This window comes from Alligator sinensis, unplaced genomic scaffold, assembly GCF_000455745.1.
Source record: "Alligator sinensis unplaced genomic scaffold, ASM45574v1 scaffold145_1, whole genome shotgun sequence".
NCBI lineage: Eukaryota > Metazoa > Chordata > Crocodylia > Alligatoridae > Alligator > Alligator sinensis.
This window is the reverse complement of record NW_005842414.1, coordinates 719732-746964: the sequence shown is the minus strand read 5'-3', so window position 1 is coordinate 746964 and position 27233 is coordinate 719732. Positions and strand designations below refer to the sequence as shown.

The 27233-nt window shown below is 41.5% G+C and overlaps 1 protein-coding gene across 18 annotated transcripts in view; it reads right to left on the bottom strand.

Moving 5' to 3' along the window:
* Positions 1-27233, bottom strand: part of KLHL32 (kelch like family member 32) — a 317145-nt gene that overhangs the window by 74251 nt on the left and 215661 nt on the right. For all 18 annotated transcript variants that reach the window (XR_003095601.1, XR_003095602.1, XM_006030043.2 and 15 more), the window contains one exon: positions 21786-21884. Coding sequence is in view for 16 of the 18 variants with exons in the window: in XM_006030043.2 (XP_006030105.1) it covers positions 21786-21884 (99 nt within the window). In the remaining 2 variants the exon portion in view is untranslated. The remainder of the gene's footprint in view (positions 1-21785; positions 21885-27233) is intronic.

Below are 27233 nucleotides of genomic sequence, written 5' to 3'. Positions count from 1 at the left end.
CTGCTAGAGTTTGCAGAGGATACAAACACTCATGGGGTAGCCAATAATAAAGGTGGCAAGTTACTATTACAAAATGATCTGGGATTCTTCATTTAATGATTACAACCCAGATCATATATTTTAATATATAAAAATGTAACATAGCATAAAACATAAATGCAGATATCAGTGGCTCTGAGGAGGACTTAGGCATCATTTGAAAGACAGTGCCTTGGGATGTTATGAACCTCCATTGTAGAGGTTTTTAAGAGCAGGTTAGACAAATATCATGTTTACTCAAATACAAGACAAGGTTTATCCCCCCCAGTTGGCATGGGAGAGAAAGGCCTCCTCCTTTACAACTGCGTACCAGGAAGTCTCACTAACTACATTGTCTATCATTAAACTGCTGCCAAAAGCAGCATGTGCTCTGCAATGGAAACCAACTATGAAGTTGATTAAATGCAGCCAACACTGAGAATGACTACACATGGCCCACACTGAGCATGAAAATACATGGCCTACACTGGGCAAACATACTGATTTTAAAAAAAAATTGTGCCTCAGGCCAAATTAGAAAAATCAGTTCTGAATTCTATCAACTGAGCAGAACCCAATCATTCAAATCTCTGTGATGCCACCACTGGCAAGTATCCTGCCTCCCAGACTCATCAGCCTGGGGCTTCAGATACTCCCAAATCCATGGCAGGAATCCTATGTGCAAGCCCTAAGCCCAGAGGCCTTAGAGTTCAGATGTCCCCTAGTCTCATTAATTTTTCGTGTTCCAGGCCAAATCAGCCAAATCAATTCCAAATCCGTGAATCACTCAAGAGCCATATGTGGCCCTACTACCAGCAAATATCCTCCACCCCCACCTGGGGCTTCAGATGTTTCCAAATCATTTGGCAGGCATCCTAGGTGCAAGCCCAAGCCCAGAGACTTGGGGTTCAGATGTCCCAGAGTTTTGCTTGCACTCAGCCATATGGCCGCAGGTGCAAGCTAGGGAGGAATCTCCCAGTTCCATAAAGTGGGCATAAAGCCAAGATCTTCCCACTGGAAATGAAGGTGAGAGGTTAACTATATAACACCTCTGCCTGGGTACTACCCCATGCCAAAAAAGCCGTTTTCCCCTGTCCCTGGAAAAACCGCTTCAGTAGTCAAGGTATTTCCCCATAAAGATGGGTCCTGACTACAAGAATATGTTAGTGCAGTGTTTCCCAATCAGTGTGCCATGGCACAAAAGTGTGCCGTCAGAAATGAACAGGTGTGCCACAGAATTTTGCCATGGCAATGAGCTCCAACAGGTATGACAATGGGGAATGCCTTAATAGGTGTGCGGCAGGACATTTTTATTAATCTAAGTCTGCCTTCGGCTGGAAAAGGTTGGGAAACACTGTGTTAGTGAAGCCCATCTGAATAAAACATATTGTAAGACCCATCAATAGCAGCTTCCTCACCATGACTTTTTCAAGTCATGGTGAGCCACTACATTGCCTACCTTTCCACTTACTCTTCACTTGCACAGCTGAGCTGCACTTTTCCCCGTTTCCAAGTATTCCTGTTTCTTTACCAGCTTTAAATGCCAAGCAGCCATCACCAAACAGGGTCCCAAACAGTTCCCCCAGAATTCCTCTGTTGCCCCTGCTCTCAGTCTGATTAGTGTGGCCCCACCGTCCATGAAATGAAGCCAGACCAGGGTGCCCTGTGCCTTATCTGCATACAAATTTTTGGAGCATCCCAGAACTTGTGACAAGAGCACCTGGTCAGTTCTAGTCACAGTTTGCATAGTTTTTATTGTCTATAAAGAAGTGCGAAAGTGCTGCTCAAAAGTGTGTTTATAGAGCACTTATGCTAAAACTTGCAGCAGTTTTAAAAAATAATAATATGAATCAATTCTGGATGAAGTGTATGGGCATGATATACAAATTGCTACAGTCATGTTGAATTTCAAGGTTATTTTTTTTGTTTTCAGATTTGCTTCTCACTTAGTGCTCAAGGAGAGCAGGGTCTGACTGTAAGAAGAGGGGGAAGGGGCTGCCACAGGAAAAAGCTGGGCGGAAGCAGAAAGCAAAGGAGCTACATGACCCCCCGAGGTTTATTTTCCCTACTGTAGCAGTGGGAGGGAGACAAAGTTAAGGCGAACCTCCAATAATTAGATTCTATACCTGGACAATTCTAACACATTTATAAAATTTCCATATGTACATTCTAAGTTGTCTTATAATCAGGGTCATCTTCTATTCGAGTAAATACAGTATGTCAGGAATAGTTTGTACATATACAATCCTGCCCTATGTAAGAGGGTAGATTAGATGACTTCTTGAGCTCCTCTTCCAGCTCTGATTCCTAGGATAACAATCTGATCATAAGCTGTCAGTGGCAAAATAGGCTAATATGATACTTGGGGTGTCAAAAGCCATATGTCAAGTATAAAAGAAGCGGCAAACAAATCCTGCCTTGGTACAGAGAACTGTGAAAACTGTTGCTATAATACTTTGTCCAGTTCTGGTGTCCGTTCTTAAAGGACACAGAAGTCTTAGCCCATCTTCAGGGAAGGGCCACAAAACTGATCTGGGAATTGAAGGACAAACCTTAGGGAACTCAATTTGATCAGCTTATTCAAGAAGTTGAGAGGTGACTTAACCACTCACTGCAAAGGGATCCTTACATACAGAGAGAAGTTTGATCAGGGAGCCCTTTTCAACCTGGCTGACAAAAATATAACTTCTAGCCATTACATTAAAAAATTTCAACCTTGAAATAAGATGCAATTACTGAGCAGTGAGGGTAATTAAATATTGGAACAGGTTAGTTGGGAAAGTGGTGGACTCACCATTATTGGTAGATGTAAATTGAGATATCTAATCCTAAAGATATATTTTGATACAGTTAGCAGGAAATATTCTTTGGCTTACGTATGTCAGATGGGGACACAAATCTTTGGTCCCCTCTCTTCTTTCATTGCTCATATTACAAATATGATTTCTTGCTTGCTTTCACTACAAACATAACACTGGCAACCCTAGTTAAAATGATGCTTATAAACATCTCTCAAACTTCAGTGTTTTTGCCATCGCTTATCAGGGTTAGGAAAGAATTCTTTTCCCTGATGCATAACTTGGTTTTGGAGAACTTTCCTCTGAAGCATTAGAAATTGACTGGAGATGGAAATGCAGTACTGTTGTTGAATACCAATATTCCTACTTAGTGCTTAGATCAACATGGCTACAACCTATACCCCTGAATATTCCTATTGGCATCTGTTGTAGCTGAGAGCACTCAGTATGTACCAGGATCTAGAATGAAGTGAATGAACAATCAGAAAACTAGAACATCAGCCACAACATCCAATTAAATGATTGGATATTATTTTTAATCTCCATTGATTTATTAGGAAAATTGCCTATTTAGGCACTGATATACACCCCATTACTGAGTACCTGAGCATCTTCCAATCAGTAATGGATTCTATACTTGAATTTTCCAGTGAGGTAGGAGATGATATATTCCCATTTGATACAGGAAGAAATGAGGCTGAGAATAGATTAAGTAGCTTGTCTATGATCCAACCAGAAATCTGGTTTTGACCTGAAAATTCCCTCCCGGTCGCTTGCAACCCAGCCTAGCACCTTAGCCACTAGACAATCCTTCTTATCCAACTACAGTACAGTTTTAATTATTTATGGAACTTAATACATTAGCAAACAGTCCGCAGTGTATTTTGTAAAAGCATTATGCCTTACTAATATAAAACTTCTCTACAGCACTCTGCTTTTAAATCTATCCTGAGAAAGGATATGTTTCTGCTATTTTTCCATGAACTGTGAGCTAAGTCAATTAGCAGGTTCTACTGTAGAGCAATAATACTTTGTACATTTAAGATACTTTCCTTCTAAGGATATTGCAGATGCACCACTGCAGAAAATGAGAATTTTGCCACTGTAGGACTAAGATCCTGTCCATAGTGTTTTGAACACTAAGGAACTTCACTTGACTTTGACTTCCATAGTAAGCAATTATTATAACTCCCTTTTAAATACACAAAATCTAAGCCTAGAAAAGATTCTAAGCACTACATTTCCAGAAATAACCATGCTTTGATGCACCTTATTTTAGGGGTCAGTGGGCACATCTACAGGTTCATTAATGCACAGTAGTTACTGCACATTTAGTTAAATACTTGCTTAATGAAGTAGTACCTAAATGCACAGTAACTAAAGATACTACGCAGTAGCGCAGGCACACGGTTTTTTAGTGACACTTGCTGTGCAGTAGCCCCAAACTATTCTGCAGTAGCATATTAACACAGTTTTTGCCCGGCATGCTACTGTGCAGCATTATTAGACTACTGTGCATTAAACGTCTCATGTAGCCCAGCAGCACTGAAAAATCCAAACTCCAACCACAGTCACTGTCAGCTGTATATACTCAAAATCTCTGGAAGTCCCCCAAACATAGCAAACATCAGCTGCAGAAACTGGGAAGCACCAAAATGCACAGTCCAGTTTTTAAGATGTGGCTACATATGACTTCAGTAAGATCACCCTGAGAATGTGCTGCAGAGCTGGGAACAGTTTACAGCTCATAATTCCATGTATTTAGTACAAGAGCCTCTTTCCTATGAAAACAGCAAGCCCAGATTAAAAAAGGTACCTGGTTGTGATGATGCTGCATATTGTCTCATCAAAATTTAGGCGGTGTTTGAAAAATGAGTTGGGTGTCCTGGGTCTCTGTACTTTGAATGAAGATACATTTGTGAAGTGCCTGCAGTGCCTCTTGGTCAGCATCCCACACACCATGCAGGGGAATGCACAATCCTGCCAATAGGAAGTTGGGGGCGTCTGGAAGCCTGACCCCTCTGCTAGAATTAAGCAGATATTCCTTGAAGCCCCAAGTTAGGCATTTCCCATTAATGTGGGATTTACATCTGAAACCCCTGCTTAGGTTTAAGCTTCAAAGGTCCAACTGAATTGTGAGGAGGAGGCACCTACCATTTGCCCAACACAATGTGCTTCAGGCATTTGACTAGGAAATGGTGACATTGGTAAGAAGCCATTCTCAGAGCGGATCTAAACTCAACATCTTTCACATTTCCCAGAAGTATGAATAAACCAACAGGCTAAGAGAACCCTTCACCCCTGTGCTTGAAGCTGGCCCGCTAGGCAGCCAAAAGTCTAAGAGTCATGGGACTAGAAAACAGAAAACAATAGTGACTTTGACTCTGTAATCTGTGAGGAGGGCACTGCCCTGTAAGGAAATGGATTTGGGTTCTGACACCTGGTTCCAAAGCCGGTTGTGTTTTAATCAATGTCTATTTAAATGAAAAATGAATAATCACTAAAACAGAGCCATATTTTTTCTTGTGTTCTGTCCTTCTGGCCCTATGAACAGGAACCTACTGAATTTGCGACTCGATTTTCACGGAAATCATGAATTTGGGCAGGCTTTGCAAAAAACAGCAGTGGAAAACAATGGGCTCTGCAATTTTGGCAGGCTCGTTGCAAAAAAAACAAAAGCAAAAGAACAAAAACCAAAAAAAATACTGAAAATAAGGTGGCTGCTGGCATGATGGCTACCACCCAACCCCTCACTACTGATTGGGTGAGAGGGTTGCCTGCCATGCAGCGCCATCCTCCCAATCAGCAGCAAGGGGTGGGGCTGCATGATAGGTAACTCTTGAAACCAATCAGCAAAAGGGGGAGTGGCTGTACAGTGGACAGCCCTCGCAACCAATCAACGGTGAGGGACGGGGCCATGGGCTCCCCTCGGCCAATCAGAGGTGTAGGAGGCACCACCCTCAGCCTGCAAAAATGGCACCCAGCCCCAGGATCTGCCCATGAAATTGGCCAGCCGCTTCCTTGAGTTAGGCAGATGCTTACCTATGAATCTTGCACTTTTGGTTCCAGTCCTTGCCAGGGCTATTTCTGGTTTTTATACTAATTAATTTGTAAATTCATTAGTATAATGTAAAAAGAACAAAGATTATACTCAGCACTCCTCCTCCCTACCCCATCCCACCCTTTCCAACAAGGAAAGCCACCACATTCAGCTGTAGGATCAGGATTCCTCTCATTTATTCTCTTCCCTGGCCCCTGACTACTTTTATTGTTTTCCCATTGGCCCAGCTTCAGCACCCAACATACTCTACTAACTTATTTTACAGTCTGATGGTTAGACCACTTGCCTGAAAAATGGGAACTCTGGGCTCAACTGCTCTCAGAGTGAGGGGGGACCTTGAACCCTGGTCTCCCATTTCCTGGGTAAGTGATCTAACCATTAGCTTATTGGGCAAAAGGTGAGTAGCATCACAACCTCAACTAAAACATTATGGCTGCCTGTACACATGCTTTATAATTAGAGCAGTTCCTGGAGAGCTGCTCTAATTAAAATACCTCACTGTCACATGTATTAAGCCCCCATGGGTTCAGAAGTGGCCACATGACACTTTATCTAAACCTCATTCAATGAGGTTTAAAGTGCCCCAGCAGACATTTTTAAACCTGCAGGGGCATATACATGTGATGATGAGGTCACATTGGAGCATTCTAATTAGAATGCAGAGCAGACTCCATTAATCAAGTCTGCTCTGATGCATTCTAAATAGAATGCGAACCAGCATGTGTATAGGAACCCTACATGACTATTTCAAAAGTCATGTAGGGTTCCTATACACATGCTGGTTCGCATTCTATGTGATGCTACATTGCCATAGCAACGTACTACAGTGACATAGTGACCACATGTGCCTACACATGACCAGCAGCTACTTCACCGTAGCATCATGCTCCCTCATTATAGCACGCCTCTATGGCAAAGTAGTAGCTAAAAATAACTGTGCGTCTGGTGTACGGCGCAGCATGGGCTGCTACTGCATCACACTTTAGTACTTCCAAAAGAAAGTACTAAAGTATTGCACAGTAGCAATGTCACCATACAGGCACATGTAGATGCGCCCTAAGTGTTGTAAAACACAAGTAAAGGACTCCCTTAACAGACCGCTCAAATCAGGTGCTAAAGCTCCTAAGAGGGATGGAGTAGGATTTCCAATATACCGCTATGGTCTGAGATTTCCTACTGGTGACCTCAAAACAACCCCGGGTTTCTGGATTGCCCTTTGGATGCATCTCCTGCTCCCCATCCTCTGGAAAAAACAGCTAGGTGCCTATACATGAATTACTGTTAGGTGATTCCAGGGTCTCTTCACTGACAGGATCTTATGCACCTAATCTGGTCAAAGTGAATCGTCTTCCAGGGCAAGGAGCCTAATTCTCAAGTGTCATAACACCCACAAGAAGGCATTTACTGAATCACTCTGAATCCTACTCCCTGACAATAGTAATTCATTATAACAACTTGATACTTAAAGGGCCATGGGTCTGATGATGATCAGACGTGCACATACATATACGCCCCTGGTCCAGTTATTAAACCACTGGTCAACTCCCTGAACAGATTGCTTCTGCTCATGCAGAAAATGTATACAGGTTTTGTGGGGCACTGTAGAACAAGTGTTTCTTTTGAAGCCTACTATATGGGCTCAGTCTTCCTTACCCTCCATGCAAGTAACACCAGTTCAGGTCAATGGGAGTTCCCTACAATAAGTGCTTTCAGGATTAGTCCCTATACGTACATATCTGGGATAGCTACAATACATTGCCCACTTTGAACAAAGGTGTATGTGTATGATTCTGATGGAGGCCTTTCACTTGTATACGTTAAATTAGTTTTGGCCAAGGTAGAAGGTAGTTTCTAGGTTGCCATCCTACCCTATCTGGTTCAGTTAGTTTTATAGTTAGCCTTCACAGGAAACAACCTACTTGCTCAGAAGCAGTTAACCTTCTTAGGAAATAAAGAGGGAAATTTTCAAAGGCACAAAAGGGAGTTAAAACACCTGACTACCCTTACTGACGTGGAAAGCCTCCTCCCTTAATATTTTGTCTTATGTTTTGAAATATTTAGCTTATAGACTTTGTACAATTGTATCTTTTCTCCAGAGGAGATGCCAGTAACAGTAAAAATGACACTGTTAGGGCAACAGCACATAAGTTTAAATGTCACAATTGCTGCCAAACTTACCATTCTAACAGCTTCTAGTAATAAGCAGGGTAGAAAGACATAGATCTACAAAATAGTACTACAGCAACTAGATAATATTGATATTTAAATTATCATCCTTAAATATGAGACTTAAAAACATAACAAGCTAAATGGGGACAGTTTGCACATGTTATAGCTATCTGTTTAGATCCATTGGAGATTCACTATGACAACACTAAACAGATTTATACTTTGTTCTGGTTTTCAAGTTCTCTTCACTGCCCTGCCAGCTAAAAGCTATTTTCTTTTTGTTTCTTTTTTTTTTTTTAATGGCGCCTTAAATATGAAAGGACAAATCTGTAACAAGGGATGGATTCTATTGCTTTGTAATTGTGTAGAATACAGGGAATTGTCTACATACTGTAGATACTCCAGGATCATGTTAAGACACTGTCAAATGTTCCATTATTATTATTATGGAGTTGTTGAAAAAACTCATGACCAGTCTTGCTAGTTATGAATTTTCCCCTCCTCTGCTCCCCACTGAAGATGAGTATTTTAATGCAGAATACCTATTCTTTAACATAATATACTTACAGTGAAATTCCAAAACTAATGCTAATTTTGGACACCTCCATTTTTGCAACCACTTTTCAACAGGCCACATGTCAAATCTTGGGCAGAAGGCAGGGTAGTGTAGTACCTTACTATAGATTCACTTGTTACAATACTCGTGAGCTTCTGTAGATAGTATACTTCATCAGATGCTGTAATGGACTTGTTAAATCTTGTCATTTTTAGTTATAAATAATTTTTCTTAACTACTGAGGGTGATGTAATCAGTTCAAAATATCAAACAACAACAATTAAGACAGGAACAAAACTAGTATCATGCAAAATGTATACAATGCAAGTAAATCAAGAGCACAAAAGTTTCAAATTTTAATTTAATAAGTTTGGACCATCTCTTGGTCCCCAAATCCCTAAAATCCAAATAACCCCAAACACTAGGGTGCGCTAAATCCAGATGCATGTGGTTCATGCTCATCTCTACCACTTCTTAAGAAGATCAAAATGTTTGAGGGAATCCATTTTTATATGTTCTCTTCTATTAACTAGACTATGAATAAAGCACAAGACCTACAAGGCTTTTAAACATATCTCTTGTACTGAAGCAGAAGCTCAATATTTTCCTGCCTTTACACAAACCACATATCCAAAATTCTCTTTCAATAGATTTTTCTTGTAAAAAAAAAAAAATCTGCTTCTGTTCCTCTGGAGCCTCATATTCAATCAGAGGGAAAAAGGTCATAATTTTGTCTTCAAAAATACAAAAAAAATAGGATAACCTATTTCACAATTGAAAGAGAAAAACATACCGGTTCTGTTTCAACCAGGTTACTGTAAAGAAATGACAGACAGGACATAATTAATAAGCATCTACCATACAGCGATACTGAGATTGAATCTGAATTTGATTCCAAATCATTCACTAGTTTCTTTAGGCCCATATTGCCTTCAGGTTTGGAGATTACAAATGACTTATGGTATGGACTGTACTGGTACAAACTGGGGATTGCCTTCCTCTGTAGCAGGGCAGGGCATGGCCTTTTTCCCTGAATCTCTCAAATGTATTTTAACCCTTGTAGGAGTAGGACATTGGCCACCATGCTCCCCCTGCTTTATATATGGCAGGTTAGGGTGTTACGTCTTGTCATGGCTGATTGTGTAGTTTTGCCAATAGATTAGACTAGGGTTTGTCAATCGGGGGTATGCGTACCCCCAGGGGTACTTAAGAAGGCCTTAGGGGGTATGCATGGGCGGGCAGGGATAGAGCACCGCCAGGCACCATCCCGCGCAGGCACCACCCACCCGGCTGGACACAGGGGAAGCTCGCACGCAGTGGCTGCTGCCACTCTCCATTCGGCTGCATGTCATCCCCCTCCTCCTCACTCCTCGTCCAGCTGCCAGGGATACACTGATCCTAATAGGTTGAAAACCCCTGGATTAGACCATGGGTTTGTATAGAATGATTTGGACAGAGATGAACCTGCCTCAGGCAAGGCATTGGACAAGATGACCTTTGGAGTCCCATCCAGCCCTATTTTTCTATGATTCTATAGTCACCATTTTGGTCTTAGCTTTGTGCCTTTGCCATATTGGTAAAGGTTTTAAAACCAAATTCCTTTCATTTTTTCAGAAATATCTTGGCTTAAATGGTTAAAGACAACTGGACAATTTATTTATATGAAAATAAACAAATAAAAATGTCCCTCTGATTCTTTACAGCAAGTAAAAAAGCTCCGTATATCTGGTACTTGTATTCCTGTTCTCTCACATTAGAGCAGTAAGTCTCCTCTTTCAGGTCACGTCTTCCACATAAAAGTGCTAAACTAATGCCGCTTAATGACAAATTAATGTCCATGAATAAAAAATACACCTCTAATAGCATAGAGTAATTTGCCATTACAATATCATCATTGGACATGCCCCTGGTTTAATACGATGTATTTAATTCATAACTTAATGAGTGATATATAAAAAGAGAGAGATGAACCCTGCAATTACATTTATGTGAGTCTGTCACCTTATTTGTAAAACCTTAGAGTCATTTACATTCAAATTAGAACAAATGAGTGATTTCACAAAGTGCAGTGATAAATGACCATTGCTGCACAAGACAGAACTGTATTTCCTGTGAAAACATTAACAGTTTCCTATTATTTGTTAAAAATTACAATGCATATTGCCCAGTGTTGTGTGAATAATGACTTTTTTACTGATTAGGTCAGAAGACTAATATGGAGCAAAATAAATAATTTTTCTTTTCATTTTTTCTGATTTTTGCTTTAATTCATCCACTCAACTGCTATGGACTCACACTGCCACCTGCTGCCAAGGACTGAATATAGGTGTCTGCCTATTTGCTTTAAAGTATGAAGTTTGATTATGCACTATTTTATGTTTTGGTTTTTTTTACAAGTCAAATGGTTCTTTTTTTCTATCACACCTCACCCCATCCCATCCCACAACTGTATTGGGGTGTAAATTTTGTGTGTCATTACCTGGTAAGCAGAAAACTACTACCTAATTACAAGAAACATAATTGCGAGTGTGTGTGTGTGTGTGTGTGTGTGTGTGTGTGTGTGTGTGTGCACGTGCACACATGTACTGTATGTATAATTGCTCTCAGTGGTAAAGGAGGATGTAATAGGTAAAGACATAAGAATAAGACCTAATGCAATTCCCTGAGTGTCAGAGAGAGTAATGAAACAAACCTAATTCTGCATGACCGCTCCAAACATTCTAGGCATTAGTCAACTGCATAAAACCACATGAAGAGTGCCAGAATCAGGAATTCTCCAGGGGAAGATTTTGAAGGCAGAAAACCCCTAGTTGGTGGACAATATCACCTGGCAAAGGCAGTTCGGGAGGCACTGAACCAATGCATTTCCTTCTCAGTAATACTTCCCATTACTTCCTTTCTGAGGAATGAAAGTTAAATCAACATTGTCTGCCTACTTGCGACCTAAGAAGCCTCACTGCTATAATTTGTTCCCCCTTAGGCTATTTTAGGTGAGCCTGGATTTACAATTCAAAAACATTATTAAGCCTAAGGGCCATAGTTCAAATTGGCACTCCATCCCTCTTGATCAGTGTGGGCAAAATCCGGTCCGTGGGCTGGCAGTGAACTCCATTTCCCAGCAGCCCCTGCCTGCATGGCTGGGGCCAGTCTCCATGGCCCACACCAGCCACACCTGCACTGTGATAATGCAAGGCGGGGGTTGACATGGAGACCAGCCCCAGCTGCGCTGGCAGGGCATGTGGCAGGGCAGGGGGCTGCTCTGGAGCCACTGGGGTCTTGCAGCAGGAGCAGCTTGATCAGGGTAAATCCACGATCGGCAGCCTGCACACTCTGGACAGGGGCACACAGGCAGCAGATCACAACTGCCCTGGGTCAGGACCATGTGGTCATGCAAGGAGCCAGGGCAGAGCCGCAATCTACTGCCTGCATTACCCCTGCCTGGAGCGTGCAGGCTGCAGATGGCAGCTCTCCTCCAGCCCTGGACCAAGCTGATGCCCACCACAAGAGGCTCCAGAGCAGCCCCCTGCCCCGCTGTACACCCTGCCAGCATGGTTAGGGCCGGTCTCCATGGCAACCCCAGCCTTGCAATATCACAACTCAGGTGTGGCTGCAGTCGCCATGGAGACTGGCCCCGCCATGCAGGCAGGGGCTGCTGGGAAATGAAGTCCAGCTGCCAGCCTGATCTGCCATTTTGCCCACCCCTGCTCTTGATAATTTATATATTAGGAAAATTAACTAATATATATATAGCTTTAAGTATTTTGGTCAATGATCCTAAATCAGCTTTAGGTTTTCTGTTTCCTCCTCAAGTGAGGAACTTGGAGTAGTGTTAGACATAAGAATTGAAGCATTTCAAACTTCAGTTGTACTCTGAAACATTTTTAAAAAAGGTGTGTTTCAGCTGTGGACAAATGTGTAGACTCCTAGGGCACTTATACACGTGCTCCAGGAGGGGAGGAAGGCGCTTTAATTACAGCAGTTCAAATTAAAGTGCCCAGAAGGTCTCATGTATCAGTGTCCCTGCGCTTCAAAATGGCAGTGGGGGTGATTTAACTAAAGCTCGTCGAATGAGCTTTAGGTAAAGTGCCCCCACAGCCATTTTGAAGCATGGGGATGCTGATACATGAGACACTGGAGACTGCTGGAGCACTGGAGGCTGCTGGAGCACAGTGAGACACTGGAGGCTGCTATAGTCTGCTCCAGTGCGCTAGAAATACAACACATCAGAGCAGACTCCTTGCTTATGTATAGGCACCTGTACTGTCCTCCAGCTGGACTGGACCCTCCAAAATTGCCACAGCTGCAAGCAATGTCATGCTCTCCAGTCAGGGGCCACAACATGGGGCTGCAACAACCTGGACTCTGCACACCACGTGCTCCCCCCCCACACCCACCACAGCGTTGGGCAGGGAGTAGAGTGGAGGGGCAGAGGTGATGTCAGAAAGCGTGGGCAGGGAGTAGAGTGGAGGGGCAGAGGGGATGTCAGAAGGAAATTTCCTATCAACTCCGCCTCTGCTTTCCCTGTCTGCTCACTAGAACCAGGAATCCCTCTGCCCCCAGTGGAGATCCCATAGCCCTCCCAGTAGAGATCCCACACCCCTCTGAAGGAGCTGGGAGGTCAAACATGGAGAGGCACTTGTGTACTGGGGGCTGGAAAGCAAGAACTCCTATTCCACCAATGTGTGCAGGATCTACTGGTTCCAATGAAGAAAGGTAACAGGGCCCACGGTCTCCTGATTTCAGGTGTCCAACCCCAGTGGGGAGCATGGGGTTGCACTGTTCCATTGGGGGACACTGGGAAAGCAGAGCAGACAGGATAGGGAAGTGCTCACTGACAAAAACCCAGCTGCCTGTTGGAAGCACTTCAAGTATTATGTGTATCTCCACCCTTAAACAAATAATCTCTTTGTCTTGTTATATTTCTCATTGTTATAAAACATCATCTTCAAGATGATCTTTAAAACCCACAGAAGTGCTAATTATTTTGCTGTGTTTGTTGACAATATAGCTAGCTGTTTACAGCAAAACATACTGACATCCTATGTTTTTAAACACTGTTAACTCCTGTCTTTTACCTTTTGCATTTTAGTTAGCAATTAGAGAGTAAAAAATGATTACAACACCATGTAGTTCGTTTCACAAGGGTTGGAAAAATCTCTTATGATTTTTACATACTTTTAGACAATGACTGGGGTACATTCTCATCACTTGGTGTAAAACTAAAGAAGAGATTATCCACTCCTGGAACTCATATAGGCAAATGACAGTAGGGCTCCTCTACACATTACATTTACTATGCAATTAACTGGTTAACGGCACAATTAATTTAGACTGGCTACATGTGCAAAGTAACTGTCATGCCATAAAAAGCTCCATCCAGCTATAAAGCTAGAACTGGAAAATGTGTAATAACTTTATGACTAGTTTCTATCCAGCTTTAATCTGCATGTGTATCACGGCAGCTATGACCTCATGGCTGGGAGCTCCATTAGCTGACGGGGCTCCCAACTATGGAGGTGCACCACATGCTGCTGCGAGTCCTGCAGCCGACAGGATGCTCAGCTGCAGCAGTACATGGGATGCTGTCACAGCTGCAAGGCCTGTTAGCTGTGGACTCTCAGCCACAGCAGTCATGGGATGCTGCCATTGCTGAGAGTCCTGTCAGATGTGGGACTCTCAGCAGCAGTGTGTGGGGCACTGCCACAGCTGTGAGTCCCGTCAACTGCATGGCTCTCAGCTGTGGAAGCTTGCTACTTGCTGGTGCATGGGGAGCCTGGGATGGCAGTTCTGGGCTCCCCCTGCACTGGCAATAAGATGTGATTGTATCTGGTGCTGGACCCCACAATCATGCCTCCTACTATGCATATGTGACATGGCAGGAGGGCGATTGTGTGGATTGTGCATAAGATCCTATCACGCCTTTACCTGAACATCTAGAGGGGCAGCACATCACAACAACAAAACTCAAAGGGCATGAATATACATACATTTGTCTGCTCTGATGAGCTGGAGATCTGGCGCGTCAGAACAAACTCAATCAAGTCTGCTCCGCATGCAAGCTGACGCCCAGTGCTGCATCACATGCATTTGTATAAATACCAAAATGCATGTCAGCACTGAGAAAATGGTGGTGGTGCACTTTTGAATTAAACCACATTTGATTTGAACTAAAACACCTTTTAAAAGTGCCCGGCACTGCAGTATATGTGTACAAATGTCCAAAAAGATTGGGTACGTCTCTGACAGCTACCAATTGAAAAAAGGGAGATAAATCACTATCATTGCTCCTTCAGTCTCTCCCAGTTTGAGTCCTTAGAGTAGAGTGTGTATGTATTATAGACTAAAAATATCTCCTAATGCTGCTTATGTATGTCCCTGTCTCAGTGAATACCTGATAGGACATGCTCTTTCAAAAATGCTGGCCTAGCCCAACAGCAACTGGTTGCATAAAGATGAGAACAAGAGAAATGTACACAGGAGTTTTCAGGCATACATTTGATGCATGGGAATCAATTCTGTACTGGGGAGGTCATGAATCCCTGTACTGGATAAAGCTGTTGAGTTCAGCTTTCATGGTGATGGCTCTTTTATATAACAACACTGTAATATGTTTTGTTAAACAAAAAATGTCTTAGTTGCTTGACGACCTTTATATATTTTCTAGTAGTTTAATTTGCTATACGTTAAAAACCCAGGAGCTAAATTCCCAAATGAGCTGGGGCTCCTAGCAATACAGAGGTGATGCTCTCAATCTCTGGAATAAGAATTAATACCTCTCTGTAGGAATGCTCCTTAGTGAAGCTGGGGAATGTGCTGTTGACACAAATCCAGATGGAGCTGGTAGATTTAGGGACATTTACTATCCTAAAAAACTCTGGCCCTGAATCAGTAAATGAACAAATAACATTTTTTTTAAACACCACAATATTTTGTTAAAAGAATAACAAAAAACGTAATGTAATATATGAATAAATATATTGAATACATTTAAACAGCTGAGAGTCAGAGGAGAAATAGAGCATTCAGAAGGTGCTCAGGCACCATGACAATAAACCCATGGCATAAAAACCTAGACAGACCAATCAGGTAAAAAGATAAATATTAGATGATCTTCCTTGGGTTATTCATTTGCCTCACTTATTATTAAGACTGAGTTATACCCACAGTTCTCATTTTATAATTTGCAAGCTATTTGTGTTGTCTGATTTATATAGAATAGGCTTGATCCTGGAGTCTTTGAACGTATTAATCTAGTCCTTTAAGCATGAATGGCCAAGACAACTTAAGTTCAAACTCCTAAGCAGTTATGCTTAGTTTTTTCAGATTCATTTTAAGCATTTACTAACCAATTCTTTTCATTTTGTGTTAGCCCTTTTTAAGAACGTCATAATTAGCATCAAAAGCAACCAGCCAGATTTGTGTGTGATGTGACCCTATTAACTTCAATGAAGTTACTGTGAGGTAAATTCAGTTTAGCGTGTTATCGTTTAGGAGGAAAAATTAGCAATGCAAACACATTTAAAGGCAGAAGTAAAAATATGGATCCAGTTTTCAACTTTCTCAGCTGTAAAACATAAATCATTCTAAGAACCATCTTTAACTATCAGAGAAGCTTGAATGGCAGCCAGGGCCTCAGCCTGCGATTGTGAGTCCTGCCTTTCCTAAATGTTGAGAGCAAAAAAAACATGGGATCTCAAACTGTCAATACATCTTTGGATAAGGGGAACATGCGCTATGCATACACTGTGCAACCTATAGATGAGACATCATTTTTAAACAGTAGAACCCTTGCAATTACCACCTAAACTAACCATCCTTTTTATCAAGCTAATCTAGAAGCCAACAAAAATTCCAGTGCTCCCTTACCTGTCTCTAGCCTGAACTGCTTTGGATCAGGCACATTACAGAGGTGGCTTTTCTTTTCCAGTCAACAAAAAAGAGAAATATATCCATTCTTATGCTGCTGCACATCTCTGCAGCAGCTGGTGCTGTTGATCAGCTTCCTGAACTGCCTACCATAAGACTTAAGGAGTGACCAGAAATGATCTGAAATGTTTCATGATATATGCCTTCTTCCAGACTGAAACTGGGAGTTGTTTTAGCCAATTATTCTTCCACTCCTGGCCCACAAAATTCCTACTCTCCCCCATATCCTTCGGTACCTATATGAAACACAATTGGAGAATTGATGAGACCACACAGACTAAAGTGCTGGCACTATAGTAAGCGTGTAGGTTGTAGCTGTGTTGGTGTAAGGACACAGGCAGACAAGGTTCCTTGGGTGAATCTGATATCTTTTATTAGACCAACCCAAATAGTTGGAGAATAGTTATTAAGCTATTCTCCAGCTATTTGGGTTGGTCTAATAAAAGATATCAGATTCACCCAAGGAACCTTGTCGGCACTATAGTAAGAGCATCTTGTTCTGTCCCCTGTATATCAAATGAACACAGTATCACCTCCCAGTTTTCTCAGTACCCAGCCAAAACCATCACTTGGCTACAGAGCTGCTACCTAAGGCTGAACCCAAGCCAGATTTTGTAGATGATGATAAGAAGGAAACACTCCGGAAAAACTTGTATTCCTGCTAGCCTTCCCCCCCGTTGAAGACATCCAGCATCAGATCACTGAAATGTTTGAGATTCAAATGTGCTCCTCATTTCTACTGGATGCCCAAATGACCATAATAGCAAAATAACCCAAACAATTCCATGTGTGACTGAGCAGAAAAATCCTGCCCAGATCTACCATCAGTGATCATTTACAACATCCAGTCCACATATAAGAGTGATGCCACTTGCCCAATGAAAATTGTAGAAGATGAAAAGAAAACTGATCAACAACAAATGGCATTTGGAGCACAACACCCAATGCCCTTCTCTCTTCTCTCCATATCTCCCCTGATTATGGAGTCCAGGGTAGCCTACAGATATTCAAAGACTTTCCCAAACTAAAACTATCAATCAATTGAAGTTGGAGGGGGAGGGGATGGGTGAGGTGGAGGCATAAAGGCTTGTGAATCCCAGAATAATCTAGGACCATACCCTATTCAGGATTAAATGCAAAGCTTATGTTTTGAATTTAGCTTTTCCTCAAAATTTGCCTCATGTACACTGCAGTAAAGGTAAGAAAAAAATCCTCTAAACTTGTCAAGACATTTGTCCTGAATGTGTGGTGGGCAAGAGAAATTTCTCTATGTTTCCATTTTTAAATGCATGGGAAGTTCTCAGATATTTTGATGGTAAGTGTTCAAAAATATGTAGGTTAGGTAAACAAAACATGGCATTTATATTTGGTTGTGTTTAAAAAAAAAGTAGGCTGCAAGTTCTGATAGTGGGAGATCCATTAACAAGGAAGCTGGACAATGCAAAATTCAAGAATTCAACATGGATAACAAGACCCTGAAATTGTGATTTTAAAACATGTCATGCCTGACTCCTTTTGCTCCCCTGTAAAGAGAAATGCAGACTTTTATCATTTAATAGCCTACTCTCCTTAGACCTCTAAACTTTATCATTGATTCTTTCATAATCAATTTTCTACTCTAAATTAGCAAAAAGATTTCAAGTAAAAACATGGAATCAAGACTAGGCATGCTAGAGGATTTGTTAATATGTGAAATTTAGTAACCAGTATATCAGAAAAGTTTATATAAAAACTCAATTTGATTGTGTTCCCACAGATTTCTTGGGTATGGATATTATACAAGGATTTTGCAAAAATATCCAAAGTCTTACAGTTTTCTGTCTAAGAATCTTTAATCAGAAATTCTTTTCAGTGCTCTTGAATTGTGTTTGTGATTCAGGCAATTTGTTATCAAAATCTTTCTGAGATTTATCAACAGAGTCAGTAAGCTGCTCTAAGATGGTCATTCTAAGAGAAATAGCATCTACCTTAAACTTAAATGAATCTAATCCATCTTAAAGAAAATGAACTGCAGTGCATTTAAGGCCACATTCTCCTCTTACTCACACTGGCAAATGGGATATCTCCACTCAGCTTTATGGAATTGTCCTGGTCTGTACTGGTATAAGAGCAGAAAAGCAGATCAACACATTTTTCTTTGGTATTTCTCCCATTAACCGTTTGCCTCTTCCTGGAGGAAAAAAAATGGCGCAGTCTAATTCCTAGTTCAGGCAGCAGAAAACGTCCTATCAATATCTATGGGAGTGTGACAGGGTCTAAATTCATGTGGAAGACATAGGGTGAGAAACAGTTAATCCTAAATGCCAAAGTTGACAAGGATTTAGAACATCTTGGGAGAAACAAGAAAAGCTAGATTAAAAACAACCTCAAGTGGGCTATGCTAGGCCCAACCCAAAAAGTCACAGAAAATCCTAATAAGCAAAAGCTCTGCATCAGCATTACAGCAAGAATAAATTACAAATATATTCAATATAATGCATCTCCTTAGGCTGTGCTGAGCTAAGCCCATGACATCTCAACAAGTCAGAACAGAAAGAAAGAAAGCTCACAGCACAGTAAACCAAGAACAGCGCATTACCCAGAGACCCACAAGCAACATTAGAAAGAAGGCAAATGTGGGGAAGGATTATTCCCCACAGCACTGCTTCACAGCCTGTGGAATCAAGCAGGGAGAGCCTCCTGGAGTCACAGCTGCAGCAGGGATTAATGTTTTTAAGGTAGCTTTGTTTGACTAATTGTTTTATATGTTACTCGCCATACACAGGAATACATATTTTCTAAAACAATCTGTGTTCTGTGGACCTTAAACAGACATTTAGTAAAATTAATTTGGATGTGGGGAATTCTCTATACAATAGTATGTAATGGATCTTGTCAGTCTCTAGGAAAGAGGACTTAATAATAAAAGCAACTCCAGATAGCTTTAGTTGCATTGAATTCCACACTATATAGGGACTAATGAGAGTGCTGATTCAGTCAGACTTTATGGAGGTGTACAAATCTGTTTCCACAGATTCATTTGCCAAATGGGAATTTAGCACAATAATATACTAAAAAAAGAGCCCGATTCTGAGCTGATATAAATTGAAGCCATCCCACTGATTTCCATGGAGAGTCACTGAGTTATGGTAACTGAAAACCTTACCCAAAATATTTAGAAGACATTTCAGGGCGCTCTCAGAAAACAATTTTGTCCTAGTTTTTCTAAAATTCTGAGCTTCAGTCCCATTTACTTTTGTACATATAATTTTAAAGAATAAATCTGACTCTGCTTAGGAGAGTAACTCAAAAGAGAGGCTGGTAGCAGGATCTGGATTGGGTCCTAAGGGAGAGAATAATCTACCTTGTTGGTCCCAGTCTTGCTCACTGGGATTTCTACAAGGTTGGGTTCATTGCTACTGTTCATTTCACAGGATGTTCGTAAATGCTGAACTGATGTTTTCATGAATTTCTGCCACTTATTATTCAAAAAGAACTGAACCCTTTTTGTCACACTAGGGCTGTCCAATTTCTGATTGGGTCCTAAGGGAGAGAATAATCTACCTTGTTGGTCCCAGTCTTGCTCACTGGGATTTCTACAAGGTTGGGTTCATTGCTACTGTTCATTTCACAGGATGTTCGTAAATGCTGAACTGATGTTTTCATGAATTTCTGCCACTTATTATTCAAAAAGAACTGAACCCTTTTTGTCACACTAGGGCTGTCCAATTTCTGGGTTATCAGGAACCGTAACCTACACAAGTCGTACCATTGGGGGCTACACACCTTGCAACAGTGTGAGTCACCGGGCCCCACAGGCCATCCCTCCGTGAGCACCCCTGCTGCACCATACAGACAGGTGGACGGGCCCAACACCACACTTGTACTGCACGTGTAGGCAGGCATCCCCAAACACCCTCCCTGTGCAGCATGTGTGCATAATCCCCTGCCTACTGTATTGTATGCATGGGGTAGGTGTCCTCTCCCCCAGTTCACCAGTCACAGGCTCCCCAACTACACCACATCACATGGTCATGCACTGGCCCCTGGGGCAGGCAGAGAAAGAGAAAGCTGGAAGGGTAGCCTGGATCCCCTGGCTGCTGCTGTGCCCAGAGCAATAGGGGAAATGGTAGCCACATGGGAGCAGAGAGGCTTCAGATTAACCTTCACTCTGCCGACTGCCAGCTGGACAGTGCCATGTTACACAACGGCCACACCCAAAACACTATGACTTTATTGAGAGTTTTTTCATCAACAAATGGTGCAGCAGGATGGCAACTAATGAGATGAATTAAGGTGAAATAAACCTTGTCAAAGTGCAGACAGACGGAAGGGCTTTACAGCACACCGACTGCTCCAAGGTAAATGCCCATGTGCACTCTCCTGACCCAAGAAAAACAGCACCTGACTCACAGTAGCTTGACCCCCTTTTACTGAGGGTTATACCACCATGAGCTAGCTTTCATTTGCCTTGGGGGAAGTGTGCGCACAGGGGCTAACACACTGCAAAGCCCCACCCTCCTTTATCCTGAAGTAACTCTTTCACATGCCCATGCACACTCACCTATTGATGGCCATTCCCACATTAATAAGTCTTGTACAAAGGTGCAGAGAAAGTCCCTGCTCCAAAGAGCTCAAAATATATATTTTATATTTATATTCCCCCTCCCCCCTGCAATGTCTAAGCTACTCACAACATTTAATATATTTATCCTCCCAATAGCACTGTGAGACAGGGAAAAACTAATACAGCCACATTACAGATGGGAAATTAAGGCTCAGAGAGGCTATATGACTTGAGAAATCACACAGGAATTCTGAAGCAGAGTAGGGTATTGAACCCAGGACGCCCAAGTGCCTTAACCACTAGAACACCCTCAAACACTTAAAGGGACAAAACAAAGGACTAGAAGTTCCCACTATAAACTTATAACAGGTCAGCATCATAGCCAGGATTCAGATGTCCTGACTTCCAATCCATTGCCTCATCTCACAACCTAGTGGCTCCCAAACTTTGTCCCATGAAACCATGATTAGTGTTCCACTGTTCCCCCTACATTTCTGCTTGTCAGTTCAAAGGTAGATGATGAATGGGTCCCAGGAAATTTCTGAAGGTAAACAGTTGTCTGTTAGTCTGGGAATCGTGTATTAAATCACATTGACCATATACTGAGATAGTATGCTAGTCTCATAACATTTCCGATAAATAATTCAAAATTAAGAGGTTGGATTTGCAGAATAATCAAATGGAAAAAGCCAGATAATAAGATAGACCTACCTGGACAAGATAGTGAGAACATAAGCTGAGGAGCTCCAGCAGCTGTAGGTGGCTCCCAGCTGCCAGTACATCCTGAATTACTCCTGGCTCCAGGAGAATCTAGCAGGAAAAGAAGAAATAAGAGTTATTTTGGGATAGCATGAAAACTAAGGCAAGGCAACATCTTAGGGTTTTATCCTTTTAGAAACTGAAGTCAACAGGACTACTTCTACAAAGAAAATTAAGTATGCATATAAAGCTTTCCAGGATGGAGACCACAATTTTAAAAACTTAACTACAATATCCAAGAAGAGTTTTAGACAACTAAACAGACTTGTAAAATTGGTTGGTAAACCCTACTAACTATATTGATTACCACATGCTAACTTATTTAATAAAACACCTTTTGCAAAACAAAGTAGCACCAAAAAAAACACATAAAATATCAATACAATAAACAGGCTGTTGCCAATTGGCACATTTCCTGAGGGAGGGTGTAAAAGTCTGGCTGTCCCTTCAAGAGAAAACAGTCAGCCCTGTTGAGAAAGCCCAGGTGCAGGGATTTGAATAGGCAAGGACTGTCTTTCTAGGAGATGAATGTGTGGCAAGTTACATGTCAGATGATAGGGGTTTACAGGGTTGTCCCATATCCCAAGGTGCACTGCTCCCCCCTCCCCCCTGGTTCCCAGAGAACCAATTTGGGCTGTCTAATGAAGTCCACAGCCTCCCACAGGGGTGGGTAAACCGGAGGTATGCTCACAGCTGCTGCCCTTGAATCCTCACCCCACTTCCTTGCAAGCCAGGTCTTTCCCTGCCCCTTGCAGAGTTGTGCAGGGGGTAGGGAAGCATTCTCCTTCTGCCCCGGTCAATTCAGCCTGGAGAATCCAGGACAGGACAAGCTGCACTGGGTCTTTGCCCAACCCTTGCACAACTGTAGAGGAAGCAGGGGGCATTCCCCACTTCTACCAAGCTCAAGTTACGCAGGACCTGATGAGCCATGCCAGGTCTTTCCCTGACCGCTGCACAGTTGTTCCCCAGGTGCCGTGGGGCCAAGACAAAGGGACAAGAGCAGGTTTTCAGCCCTCTGAACAACTGGGGCCCCCAGCTGGCAAACGCCAGCAACACAAGCTTGCACATTGCATTTTTTCCTGCTTCGGACAGCCTTCCCTTTGTATATGAAGCCACTTGCATCACGTGATGTCACCGTTGTGCAGTTAAAACAACATCCGCCAGGTCTATGAGATACAGAATACAGAGCTGGATGGACCTGGTATGCCATCTCTTATGGTCTTTCTAAAGGCAATGGAAAATTTTTGAGAGGGCTTTTTAAAATTTTAGCAATGCATTGATGGAAATCAATACTTTGCTTGTATAGTCCTTAAATCTGAGGCAGCATACTTAAAGAGTTTTGTTGTTCTTGTTATTTTGTTTTACATGAAAATGAATTGCAAAATTACATGGAAAAGCATACTATTGAATAATCTATGCTGCAAAAGAAAATCCTTTATTGAATTCAAATGGCGGAAGCTACCAAAATTATTTCTGTAGAGCCTTGTTCTTACTAAGTATCACAAAACACTGTACAATAAACTGTGTACAATGGATTGCAATGTAACAAATCACTATGTAATATATCGATTTTGTGCTTCCTTTGCAACTGATGTTTAAGAAGAAATGTCAAATTTGCATTAAAAAAGCTCAAAAAAAGGGGTGAATATGGAATTCAAAGAAAATTAACTGTAGTTAATATTTTATACACATAAAATACATCACTTATATAATAAACCAAGGTGAGTCATAGTTGTAATTAAATACAGCCACTAGAACCGACTCAGCTGTACTCCAGAATTAAATATCAAAATATTTTGTTTTTATCGTTCTTTTTTTTTAAAAAAGCAAGGAGACAAGAAACATCTACTCCATTACCTGTAAACCCCTTTTAGCATTGAACATACAATAATCAATGAGTACCCAACCAACAAATACCTTGTAACTTTCCATCAACCCCAACACATTTAATCAAAATTAAAAAAATCCCATCCCCTCCCACGCCCATCCCATCTGGTATCTGACATACATAAAATAAAAAGTGGGAGAACCTTTCAGAAATGCAAAATAGCCAGGTGTTGGCTACTGGTCACTGGTATAGCACTGCCTTACGAAGTGGTCTAAGGGGGGGCAAGGGGGGTGGAGGGAAGAGAATCATTGAATAAAATGCTACCAAGGGCATGTCAAAAACAGACTTGGAAATCAAACCTGTTTATCCTGCTAGTTGCTTATGTGTAAATCCTACTGATTTCGAATAAAGATGTGTACATGCAATTAAGAGTATAACTGGGGGCTCAGTACTGAGTCCACTAATGCTGGGTGTGATCATGAAACCATTCTTAGTTGCTGCATACCAGTTTCATTTGTAAGTCTCCTTTTCCAGGAATCTCATCATAAATGACAAAAACTGACATTAAATTAAAAAAGAATATTGCATTGGCTCACAAAGAACTAAAAGTAGGTAAGAAGTACCCATTCCAATGTGTGCATTTAATGCAGTGCTTACACGTGTAACAAGGTCATCCTGGGACCCTGAACTATCAAAATAACATATTTCTCTTTGCAGTTCTGCCCTTACACCACAAGGGGCCAGTCTCTTACTGCTATGCCTTCAGCTTCCTCTTTTTCTCCATTCAGTCTAGTCTTCCTTGTAACCTTATCCATGGAACTTCACTGAAAACTAATGATTAATAAAAAAGCAGGAGGGGAGACAGAGGAGGGGGACACCAGTGTCAGTATCTAGAGCCGTCAAATCCCTTTGATGGTCACAGAAGAAAGCATCTAGCCTCAGCAGTAACAGGAAATTCTCAGCACCTCATATAATATATTAAAAACAGGAGAGAAAGGGCTTGATTCTTATTTACATAATGGCCACTTTACAGTGCTAGAGCAGTGGAAGAGGTCTGTAAAGTGCATGCAAATTGCCTGTAGACTCACTTTATTCTTAAACTGAAGAGAGAGGTAATTTACACACAATACAGTGGCTGCTTTGCTCTGCCAAATTGGAGTAAAAGGGCTTTAGTGCAAATGATAATCAGGTACGACATGTTCCAGGCTTTTAGTTGATGTTAATTAGATTTCCACACATGATGGTATGTGGTTCAAGGGAAAGCAGGAGAGCGCTCTGGTTATAAAAAAATCTTGCTGTTAGGTACATTAAAAAATTATGTTGGGCAGCACTTGTCAAATGAAAGCTCAAGGTCAGCCCAACAAATCACTAATATTCTTTAGGTTCTTCTGGCATAGAATTAGAAATATTTATCATGCATACTGCTTTAAAATGAGCAAGTTCTGTAACATGGGCTGATGTCACATTATTTAGTAAATGCCATCCATGTGTCCGGTGTTGTAAAAGATGCAAAATAAAGAGAACCAGTGCCCTAAAAAGAAAATATATTTGTGTTACCTTTGATGCACAAATATATTTGAATACTCTAAGAATTCATTTTTCCTGCATCATACACGTAGCACTTGTGGAAGTGGTTGGACAAAGGAAAAGAGAATGATTCGAATTTAAAGATAAAAATGATCTACAAAAGCCAGCAGCAGATTTTATAATTAGGTGCCTTACATTTATCAAAACAATGGAAAAGTCCTTCCTAATATTTTAATTAGCATAACTGATTTTGCACAGTTCTAGCCAAAAAGTTTCTATCTGCTAATAACTTTCATACACTATGTCATTGTCCAATGTGCTTTACACTATAATAACAGACTTATCACCAAAAAGCAGAGCTAGTAAATAAAGTTAAGAAAAGTCTGGGGTTTTTTTATCAGCACTGCACCCTAAACAAACTGTTCTGTAGTCTTATTTTATATGTATATGTGGATATATAAAATACAAAAAGGGAGCATCTACATGTGTCTATTAATATGTAGCAATAAGCTCCAGAGCTTATTGCAGTCAGGAGTGCATCTGCACATGCACCCAGGATCATAGCACGCTAAGCCAGGGTTGCGTAGCTGCCCCTGGCTCAACATCCTGTGGAGGGACTGGCTGGGGCATGAAGGTACTTCACCTCAGGGCTAGCCGGTAGACAGAGCCTGCACTGAAGTGTCCTCGTGCTCTAGCCAGCCCCTCCAGCATCTACATGCGTGTTGCTGTGGAGTTTCTTACTCTACAGCAGGACACTACTTTTCTTTACTAGTACTATCCTGCTGTGGAGTAAATTAGTTTACTCCAGCCTAATAGGGGTGCACGTGTAAACGCTGAAACCTTTACTACGTAACTAATCAGTCTACTACACAGTAAATATCTTGTGTTGATGTGCCCAAAGACCTATGTTGCACATGATATCACAAGATACCTGATGGGGCAGTTCACAAAGGAAGGGAAAGGTGGAGGAAATAATGTAAGAAATTCAAAAGTGTGTTCATGTTCCTTGTAATTTTCAGGTGATAATGCAGCCCTGATAGTCCAGAAAATATGCAAGGGGCAAAATGTTTTATGCATCAAATATGCTTCCACAGGTTCTTTCATATTCCTTTTCACTTTGGACAGTCAACATGAAAACAAAACCTATAGACATAGTAAAAAAAAAACTCTTAATACTTCATTTGTAATCATATTTGGATATTGTTTTTCTGGTTGCTGTATATGTTATTTAACCTAAAACATTATGATGGATCAGGTGGGCACATTGAGTTTTAAAATAGCACTATAAAACACACCCATGAATGCACACTGGGTCCAGTTCTCCTCTGATTTACACTGCTGTAAAATGGCAACAACTCATCTGAAATTAGCAGAGCTACACAAACCCAAAACTTGTGGAAGGGGAAGTTTTTATCTGTCATACTCAGAAGATCCACTGCAAACTATGAGGCTGAAAACATTAGAAAAAAATCTCACAGACTTTTGATGCATAGCTAAACAGACCAGGACAGAACCTCTGCTGATGTCAGTTGGGAGAATTTCCACCACAGTCACTGAAATGTTACTCATTTACATCAGCTAAGGATTGGCCTTCGTATGACATATATACCACTGTAAGATCTAATTAGTTTACTAATTTGCGTTTTAGCTATTTGCAAAGTGTAGGGTCATGCTTAGACTGGAAGAAACAGGGGATGAGAGGGACATAAGTGTATTGACTGACAATAGGACTGATTGACCATGTGCTGCCAGGGTGATGTGGCCATGAAAAAGGCATATTAGGCAGGGTGGGTTTTTTAACAGAGACTAGGAAGTATGAGTATCATTAAGTATCAGTATAAAGCAGTTGTCTCCAACCTTTTAAAGTATGAGATCACCTTTGGCATTTAAAAGCAACCCAAGATCTACCTTGCACCACCACAATTCCCCCCACCTAGCAGGTAAGTCTGTGTGAAGGGAAGTAGGGGGGAGTTGATTGAAGCAGAGGGAGACAAAATTATCTGGGGGCACGCCTCCCCAGCAGGTAAGTCCCACCCAGCTGGGGC